This window comes from Cyprinus carpio, chromosome B7 (assembly GCF_018340385.1).
Source record: "Cyprinus carpio isolate SPL01 chromosome B7, ASM1834038v1, whole genome shotgun sequence".
Taxonomy (NCBI): Eukaryota; Metazoa; Chordata; class Actinopteri; order Cypriniformes; family Cyprinidae; genus Cyprinus; species Cyprinus carpio.
This window is the reverse complement of record NC_056603.1, coordinates 308,046-318,711: the sequence shown is the minus strand read 5'-3', so window position 1 is coordinate 318,711 and position 10,666 is coordinate 308,046. Positions and strand designations below refer to the sequence as shown.

Sequence of the window (10,666 nt, the reverse complement as noted above, 5' to 3'; positions counted from 1 at the left end):
ATCTATTAAGAAAACATCAAGAACAGTCCAGACCTAGCACAAATGAGAAAGGCCAACTGGAATGCAAGATGCCGGAGACAAAGACACCCCCAACGGCTTTCACTTCAGCAATCGTGCTCCGAGAGCTATCCTACAAGAGACAAATCGCGGGGTGCTTCTCTTATCCAACGAGATCAGTATTCCCTGATGTTGATAGAGGAGGATATTTTATTTCATTAGAGTCAGATGAATTAGAGCGTTTCAATGCAATTAGAAGCCTTAATGCTGCTAATTTAAATCCATATAAGAATCAAATAAACATTGGGCCTCACGTTCAAAAACGGGAGAATGATTAGAATGTATGAACCCTCTTTGTCTGTACCATCAGTCTAACTATTTATTAGCAAATTCGAGACACTGAAGCCTCTGTGCCAGAAAAGCGGAAATGAAAACATTAAAACAGGACCCATAGAACCAAAGAGATAACAAGAAGGATGTAACAGAGAACAGTATTGTTTCGTTATTATGGAAAAAACGACAAAAGCACATTAAGGTTACTTGAAACATCCACGAAAATGTAAATGAATACTGAAATATAGAAAACTAAAAGCACACTTCAACCAATAAAAAGGAAAGGAAAGCCTGTGTGGGTGATAGAAAGAGAGAGACCACCTGTCCACCGAGACGTGGTGTGTAGGCTTGTCATTATAAAAGCAGGGGTTGAGAAGAGTTTAATAATCTTTCTAAAAGGTTAGTGAGAGCAGAGATGGAGAGTGTAGCGAAAGCTATCAGGGGTCTCTTTTATACGTCAAACAACAACTACCATGTGATATCACTGCAGGACATATTTTGTTACAGATCAGTCATGGTTATCCTACATTAGATTATATAAAATAGAGACTCACTACGATTATATTATAAAGTTGACTCTAGATGGCGCTAAATGCAGTAGAATGCCAATCCTTTAGCATTCCTCACACAAACTTTACTTTATTGAACTATAGGTGGTGATCTTCACTAGAAGTATCTGATTACCAAACCAATCACAAAACATTCAATTAATCCAAGCTTCACTGAATTTCGAGGCCCCGCGTCTGGGTGATGGAGAAAATCACCACAATCACCAAAACTGGTGCTTGTTTTATCAATGTCATTCTCAAATCATTTTTCATTGTTGCTGATCTGAGGGGGCTCTTAGACCCAGCTGGAGCCTTGAGAAAACCTCACAACACAATCTGCCATTCTGAGGGGGTCCTATGACATACAAAACACATTCCAGTAATAGATTCAAGAGGATTGCAGTGGACTGATATTGACTTCAGTAAGTACAAACTGGTCAATCTAAAGACCTCCACTGACAGTGAAAATTAAAATGTGGTCTGTCCTTTTTTCTGCAGGTTTTTCTGGCATTTCCTCTACCTGGTTAATCGGGGAATGATGTACAGCTCAAGACATTGTTTTTTGAACATGTTGTTGTAAGAAAATAATGCATTTATTCAATTTCATCATATCAATGTTTCCTCTGACCTATTGAAATAGTCCAAACTGCAGCAATCTTCAGCATGGCCTTGGTGGCGGGAGTTGAAACCGACTGTGCTCGATTGGCATTGCGTATGGGCCACGTAGCGGTCGATGGAAATGGCACACAGGTGCATGATGGAAGGAGCAGTGGAGAAAAGCCGTCCAGATATATCCAAATAGGACAAAGAGCGGCGCTAGGCAATGGCCAGGCATAATCTGGAAGACAGAGAGAGATTGCTTTGTAAAACACCCTTTATGAGACGGTCCACTACACATGAAGAATGATGCTGAGAAAGAAGAAAAGAAAGAAAGAGACGGAAAGAAAGAAAGAAAGAAAGAAAGAAAGAAAGAAAGAAAGAAAGAAAGAAAGAAAGAAAGAAAGAAAGGATATATAAGAGAAACAGAAGGCAAAGTGGTCTATCAGATCACATTATAAAAGTCCAGACGAGCTAAGACGAGCAGAATAGCTAAAAAAAGGCTATGTCAGCAGGCTTAAAATAACCAACATTAAGAACAGTCAGGTTATGTAAAAAGTAAGTCATTTAGAGTTGTGTGTAGGCTCATGGGTGAGAGCGAGAGATACAAAGTCACACTGGAGCGCAACTGCACATTTGCTGAGGGGTATGCAAGATCAGTGTTGGCGCCCCCCTGTATTCTAGTAGCCCCGAACACTAACTCCTGCAAAAAACTTTTTGCAAGTCAATGACCAAAAGTCCATTCACTAGCTTGTACATGGTAGGATACAAACTTATCAGGAGTGAAAAAAGGTGGAGGGGGCGGGGGGTGTTGACACATAACATCCCCTTTAACTCCTGATGGCGGACCCCAGGTAGTAAATTTCATTCATTCATATTTTTGCATATTTTTATATAAAATGAGAACAATGTAAGTAAAATTTACTTTAAATAACAGCTGCAATTTTTCATTTTTATTTATGGAGATAATTCATTGAAAATTTACCATGCTAAGTTGAAGATTTCACCTGGCAGAAAAACAAACTATTAAAAATGAATGTCATGATTCCCACTATGACAACTAGATGGTAGCAGATGATTGTTAATTGTCTCATTTACCATTTCCACTTTGTAATATAGTTCTTTTCACATGTTTTGCTAATGGATATATTTAGACATTATAAAATCACAATTCTAGCATTTAAAATCTTCTTTTTGTCACAGGATTTTTTCATAGGGTTGGCCAGGACGGGGCCAGCAACCAGTCTGTGGTGGGCACAGAAATCTTCACTATTTCAATATAGAATGCCTAATACACGTGTTCTAATGCCTAATACACAACTGACACGGGTGTCCCGGGGCTCGAAATTCGCAGAGTAGGAGGGGTTTAGTGACGCTGGGTGCAAACTGAAAAGGTGCCATTGTCTGGTGAGGTCCGGTTAGATTTAAGGGTTAGAATTTTTTGTAGTATAGCGTAGGAAACACAACACTTTCATTGACACAACCAATAAAAGCTGTGGGGTGGAGTTTGCACTTAAGTGGATTGGGGGAAAATGTGCATGCGTGTCTGTCAGTGGGAGGAAGCACGCCCCATTTTGGAGCTCCCATCCTGTTTTGGAGTTCCCTCCCCCAGTTGGCTATCTCCAGGCTGCAGTTAGCTATACCCTCCTCCATTTTTTTATGCCACTGGAATAATACCAGAATTATAGAACAGATAGTTCTGGTCTAGGCTTCTGATTTGTCAATGCAGTGCTCCAGTTGAGCTAAAATCCTTGAAATAGCAAAATGTGTAACACCCATTCACCACAATATTTGTCTAAACCAACGTTTTAATAAAAAAAATTGCTGAGCGGTTTGGTGTGCAAAAGAGTATGGTCCCCACCAAGATGTTAGAATGTGGTGGGTTTTTAAGAGTGTAAGATGTTGTTGTTGCCAGGGTATTTCTAAAGTGTGTTCTGTCTAGGTATTTAGATGGATACTAACTGGCCCCACATCAAAATATCCCATAAAAGATCCCAAACCTTATATTTTGAGGTGACATTCATGTCTGTTCAACTTATCGTGCCAACAGTAGTAATATGTAGTGATGTTTGCTCTAGCTCTAAAAAAAGATAAAAGAGTTTCTGAAGAACAACATTCAACTTCTTGCTAAATTTTAGTTCCACAAACCTTGAACTAAACAAGACCTGGGAACAAGTAATAATACCTGTAATACAAAATTTCAAGCTTCAATTGATAGGCTTTTAGGTGACAGAAGTGGCGAAATAAAAACGTCCCTCAGAGAGGACACGCTCTAATGCAGGGTCAGATACTCTTACAGAAAGGTCTTCAGGTCTACAGGGGTATGTCTGACGGTTTGGATGACATTAGCGCCACATGAGGTGTGAGTCACTGTCAGTTTAAAAGTTTTATGGAAGCCCAGGGCAAGTGCAGGCACTCCAATCATGGGATGAATGAGACTGGTCCAAATCCAGCAGCATTGTGGAGCTCAGAACACTTGGACTGGAGATGAGGGGGAATGTCTGTTGCCAAGTTAGCGAAATTAATGATAAGAGAGTTCTCTGCCAGTATGGGACCAGCAAGTGTTCTGACACAGATGGTGTGAGCAAAGGGGTTTTCCTCTCCTCATTTATTTGTCCGTATCTCTGCGGTGGTCCCATCATGTTCTGCTGTCCACGGAAATAGACCACAGCACATCCAATTACAGCCTTTCCTAAATAACTGAAAAAAATGACAGCAGCAGATCTGCGAGGTTAAAGATTATGGGGTTAAATAAGGGACCAAGAGAAAGAGATAGAGTGGGAAGTGAAGGAATTAGTGTCAGATTCAATCCCTCAAATGAAGGTTTAATTCCTACAGGCAGAAAGAAAGACAGCCAGTGTTGTGGAGTAACGAAAAGTAGTCATCACAATACATCACGGATACAGCACCAGGCACTGGAGAACCGGGAGAATTCCCGGTGGCCTGGCTGCCAATTTGGCCGGCTGCCCTGTTTTTATTTTTTATTTTTTATAAATATTATTATTACATAATTGCCTGGCGAATGTACTAAAGTGATTATTTCCAAATTTGCCATTCGATAATAACGCAGCGCTATTCTTCAGTCCGCGCACGCCAAATGGTTTAATCAATGCAAGAGACTCAAGAATGGAGTGGAAGTGCCTAGGTGGGGGGCAGCAGAGAGGGCAAACATTGACCTGTGGTGCATTCCCAACTATGGTCACAAAAGTTCCGTCATTACCAATAGATTTCAATGGAACTAACTGACCTAGTGAGCTAATGATTGCTTTTGGGAAATGCAGCTCATGTTTAGGAGGATGTCAAGTGCAGGTCAGGATCATCTTTAAATGAGTAATTGTAGTTTTGTTTTTGTTTAAAATAGTTAAGAACTTAAACTCCTAGCAAACTGTTAACAGTAGCAGCCCATTACTCATCATTCAAAAAAATTACTGAGGGAGATATGGCAGACAACAACACAACCGAAAATTAACAATGGTGAATAAATCCAAAAAAAACAATGGTTACTATTGTTAAACCGTGGTAACCACAAATTAGCCATGGTTTTGATACACTTACCATAGCTTAACAATGGAATTCGTAGTAAAACTATGGTAACAAATGGTGATCAATTTCCAAAAAAAAAAAAAAACAGGGTTAATTTAGTGTTGGCAAGTCCAATTTATTTGAATTAATTAATTTATTGAAGAGTCCATTTTATGAATCGAAAAAAAAATAAAATGAAAACTTAAATAAAAGTAAAACCACTTTCTAAAAAGTTCTAAATACAGTTTTTAAATTACATTAGCTCTATGAAGTCTCATGTTTTAACCCTACACTAAAAAAGAAAGGTTTCGTCTTTGGCATTGAGGGTTCCATAAATCAACCTTTAACATCCAATAAATCTTTTCTTTGTACAAAATTGTTCTTTGTAGAGCAAAAATTGTTTTTTTTTAGATTGAAATATTCTTCAATAAGAAAAATTTATTATTTTAAATGACGGTTCACTTAAAAGGTTCTTGTGGGAATCCAAAAATGTTTTTCTATGGCATTGCTGTCAAAAAGTCCTTTTGGAACCTTTATAAGTGTATTGATCTATAAAATAAGTAACTGATCTAACAGTTTATAAAAAAATGTCCTCTTTAATAAACGTGTGTTTATCTCTCTTTTAGATGTTTTTACCAAAGCAAACTTACATTGCATTCAAGGATAACATTTTGCTAGCATGTGTGTTACTTAGTAATCAAACCCATGACGTTGGCATTGGTGTGGTTTTATGAGGCGGAACAAGAACTGCAGGGTTTAAAGCATAATTAATAAGACAATGGATGACATTGCAATTTCTAAACCATTGTATTACTGAGGTTTAGGGTAATGTTTGAATTCATGGATAAAATGCAAAGATAAAAAACCACAAAAAAATTTAAATAATGCAATACATATAATAGACTGACAAAGTGAAATTTAGAAAACAGACTAGGGGGAAAATATAGTAGCCAGAGTAGCAGCAAAAATAGAAACTTAACCTTAAGAGGCCTAGAAAACCGCTCTTTTTTGACACAAGACAGAAAATTGATTTGGTGAGATGTTATCAGTTTAGCACCATCTGAGTGGTGCTGGTATCAGTATATAACTCTATCTTAAACATATATTGCCACTGTATGTTCCCGGATTGGTAATGACTCTAAATGCGATCTCTGATTTTCACTCTATTGTCTCGCTCTTTCCTTGTCCATCTTTTGTCTGATCCTAAGCGATATGGTTTCGATGCTTCCCCAAGACATTAATACATGTGAGCAGGCCACACCACTCCATTATAAAACCCATATCTCACCACTCTTTTTCATCCATTTTTGAGATGATGCACTGGAACTTAACACAGATTAAACGGACTGAAATCAAGGTCAGACTGATATATCTTCTGAAAGACACCTGCCAGCTATTCACAAATACATGGTATCACTTCCCCAGCACCAACAACACACAATCGCACTCGCTATTAGACACCGACAATGAAAAAAAAAAAGGAGTGTGAAATCCATCATTGCCGCATGTACTGCAGTGGAAAACTATTTTTATGTCTCTGTGTGTGTGTGTGTGTGTGTGTGTGTGGGTGTGTGTTGTGCCTGTGTGGTGTGTGTGGGCATAGGCATGTCTGAGTTTATGAGCGTGAAAGGCATTTCATATGTGGATGTGGAGAGCACACGCTCACACATTCGAACAGTTGATGATATTTTTGCTACTGACAGCTTCCTGGTAAATGGCCATCACCAGTTATCACTGTTTATTACAACATGCCGCCCTAATCCCTCCACATTCATGTCTTTATCTGTTTTAACATCTGGGTGCTTGTGTGTGTGTGTGTGTGGTGTGTGTGTGTGGGGGTTGGGGGGGGGTGGGGGGGGGGTAAGACACCCGAAAGCCACAGAAAAACTTATGTGCATGGCACCAACAGGTTGGTGTTATTTTGTCTCACATCAATTGTATATGAGACAGGTTGCATGTATTTGAGTGCATGCTCTAAGATTTATTAACACACTTCAGTATGGAGTGTGTTTTTGTGCATGCCAGAGTAGGGTTATTGTCATTAAAACTAAGGGGAATGTTTAGACAGTTCTCAACTAAAAACAGGAAACATTTTATGTGTTTTAGCCATTTCAAACATAACAACAGCATTTTGGCCAGCCTTGAAAAAAAAAAGGCCCCTATTATAGATTCTATTATTTTATTTATTTTTTTTTTTGTGCTATTGATTGGCATTAATTGTTACTTTTTTCGTTAAAATAAATTCAATTCTGAGTGCACGTGATTCCTGGGTGGGGAGGGGGCATGGTCATTAGGAAGATAGATTTTCTTGCAATTGCAAAAGTTTATATCTCACAATTCAGACTTTTTTTCTAGGATTGCAAGTTTATATATCTCCAAAGTTTGATGTTAACAAACACAGCTTACACTGTGAATAAATTGTTGAATTGTAGATACAAATTCAGAATTGTTAGGAAAAAAGTCCGTGTGTAAAGAACCAGTATTACTTTTTTTTAATTCCTTTTTTTTTTTTTTTATTCCACGTTTTTTTTTATGGCAACACATGCTTCCTGAAGTTTAGGGTGAAATACTAAAATAACAAACCAAAAACTAAAACGTAATAAAAAACTTATAAAGACTATAAACTATAGAAGATAAAAGGTGTACAACATAATGGAAAATATAAATAATAGGAAAATATATATATAATATATATATATCTATATATTATATATCTATATTATATTATATATAAAAATCTAAATCAATCTATGGTGCATGCAACCCATGACCGTTTTCTTCTCTCTCGGCCACTAAAATGCCTCTTTTCCGATGCTCTGTTTGCTCTGAGGGTCTGCAGGCTGCTGTACTGAGCAATTTCTTCTTTGTGATTCAAAACGTCCTTTGCTCCCGAACTGACAATGCAAGCTCATCATGTGCACTATCTAAAGCTGACAAGCAACTAAGATCATTTAAAGGTTAGGACATCTTCCGTAATCAATATGAAGGGGAGTCTGAGAGAGCTCAGCGAATCCACTCGGGTCCAGAGATTGCGAGGCGCTGATCCTGAAAGAGGCTCCTCCATGGATGAGGAGAGACTGGACAGTGTGGCCTCCTCTATGGATAGCAAGAGCCAGAAATACTCTAAAGCAGACAGCTCAGTTGCTCAGAGGCAGCTGGAATGGGAAAAACGATCTGAATTCTGCCCACAGGCGATATTTCTGTGGGCTTCTGAGCAAAGCAATGCCAAACAAGCTTCTGTCTCTATCAAGTGTGCCCCCCACTGCCTGCCTCTCTCTTTCTCTCGCTCCGTTGAAAGGAAGATTCCACGCTATACAGTGTTATAAAGCTCTATTAAATCTTGCCACCTCTGGGCTCCAGTTTCCTTTCTAAGCTTTGTCAGTGCTCTGTTAGCCATACATAATGCAACTCATGTACAGTCTTCCCAAACTAAACTCAACCTAAAACCCTAACTTTTTTTTCTTCTGTCTTTTTTTTTTTTAATGGACCGTTATCATCCTTGAGTTTGGTAGAGATTGTAGGAAAGACAATTAAATGTGTTATTTAAACCAGGGTATATTCTATGGTGTCATTTGTATAATGAGCCATGTTTTTGGAGGAGAAGGACTGCCTCGCACCAGTGAACAAAGCCCCTGGGTCTTAAAAGGGAAATGCCACTGAAGTATCTGAAAGTTATGAAAAACGGGAAGTGTGGCTTCTTGTGTGCTATATGCATTATTTTAAAGTTTTGCATCCCATTTGCATTTTTAGTACACCCTAAAAGTCAATGCACACTGGCCATATAGGTAAACCTGGATATACTTGACCCACAATACTGGGGTAAGTATATCACATGAGCTGCATCCCAGTTCAGGACGCTGCTTCATGGCAAGGCTAAAAATTGAAGACAGACTGCATCACCGCAGTGCGATGATGGCTGTCCCAATTCGAAAGGCTCGCTTCAAAACCTTTGTTTCCCAGGCACTGATGAATACGGGGGACAGTGAAGGGCAAAAATATTAACAATTCTGAAAAATCAAAATAACAAATTACAAACGCAAATGCAAAATCTAATTTGTTGTTGTGGATTTCTGAAATGATTTGTTTTTGTGAGATTTGAATTTGTATTGTATTTTGTTTGTCAAATTGTAATCATGTTTTTGCCCTTAACGTGGCCACCGGGTTAAATGACGGATAACATGAATTGGGGTGGGATTGACAAATGATTAAAGCAGTAGTTTACATCGTTTACATATCTTACTGTGAGACACGATTTTTATAGCTGATTTATACTGTTGTTATAATAAAATGAAGTGACCAAAGTGAGCACACTGAACCTGCTTTTAGGCTGTGTTACAGACAGTTTATGAGCAACTTTTCAAAAAAGTCCTAGTGGCAGATGGCACCAGTGGATAGGTGACAAGATTCAATCCTTCGCAGGCTTAGCCCGTCCCATTTCACAATGCTCAGTCCAAATCTTCCTGGCCTTTGCGAATGATCCAGCTTTTGGAACTGGGACAAAACAATTGTCCAACGCAAATATGAGCTTATGTTCACTCGGACGACCTGTGGACAAATTTCAAAGTAAAATTACATTATTTAAATAAATAACGTCGGTTAAATTTTTGAATCTTTTAAACTGCTTTACATTATGCATAATATTCACTATTTTTGTCTATAAATGGTTTTATATTGGAAACATTTTATATTTTTTGTATTTTAGATATTCTTTTATATTCAATCTTGATATTTTTGGGTCCATAGCATCAGAGAAATTCCCGGGTGAACTTACTATAGTAGTGTTAACTTACTTTTTTATTGAATTTCATATTTATGCACCCTTACCGTCAGAACTTTTAAGTAAAATATGCTAAAATGTTAATAAATAATAATCAAATAAAATAAATAATAGTTTTTATGCATTTTTTTTTTTTATATTTTAGAAGTCATATTTGGGTCCATGGCATCAATAAATTTTAACTCACCAGTACAGGAGTTAATGAGCGAGATAGGCAATTACCAAGATGCCGACCACATGTCAGCCCTGCAAGTGATCGCAGAAAGAAGTTTGTCGCGTTTTGTTGCAGGCTTCTTTTCCAGCGAACACGCGCAACAATAACCAAATATTTCCTCCTAATCGTCGAAAAGATAATCACAATAACGCAGGCCGCCAGTTCGTCTCCTTCATCGACTCCTTTTCACCCCTTGAGGAGAGAATGAAGAAGAGGAGGCTAGATTAAAGCCTGTAGGCCAGTCGTGAAGAGGCTCTGGATTCAGGCTCCGGTGGTAGTCCCAGGCCCAGACCCATGGGTGGGGAGGGGGCATGGTCCTTAGGAAATAGATTTTTCTTGCAATTGCAAGTTTATATCTCACAATTCAGACTTTTTTCTCAGGATTGCAAGTTTTATATCTCGCAAATTTTGAGTTAACATCAGCTTACACTGTGAATAAAATTGTCTGAATTGTAAGATACAAATTCAGAATTGTTAGGAAAAAGTCTTGTGTAAAAGAACCAATTACTTTTTTTAATTCCTTTTTTTTTTTTTATTCCACGCTGGCAACAGGCTTCCTGAAGTTTAGGGTGAAATACTAAAATAACAAACCCAAAAACTAAAACGTAAAAACTATAAAGACTATAAACTATAGAAATAAAAGGTACAACATAATGGAAAATATAAATAATAGGAAAT

General features: G+C 38.0%; 1 protein-coding gene across 1 annotated transcript in view; it reads right to left on the bottom strand.

Moving 5' to 3' along the window:
- Positions 1-1,173: 1,173 nt before the first annotated feature.
- Positions 1,174-10,666, bottom strand: part of LOC122138014 (5-hydroxytryptamine receptor 2C-like) — an 11,481-nt gene continuing 1,988 nt past the window's right edge. Inside the window, exons 2-3 of the mRNA XM_042728405.1 lie at positions 1,526-1,716; positions 1,174-1,233 (exon numbers count right to left, since the gene is read on the bottom strand). Coding sequence (XP_042584339.1) covers positions 1,174-1,233; positions 1,526-1,716 — 251 coding nt within the window. The remainder of the gene's footprint in view (positions 1,234-1,525; positions 1,717-10,666) is intronic.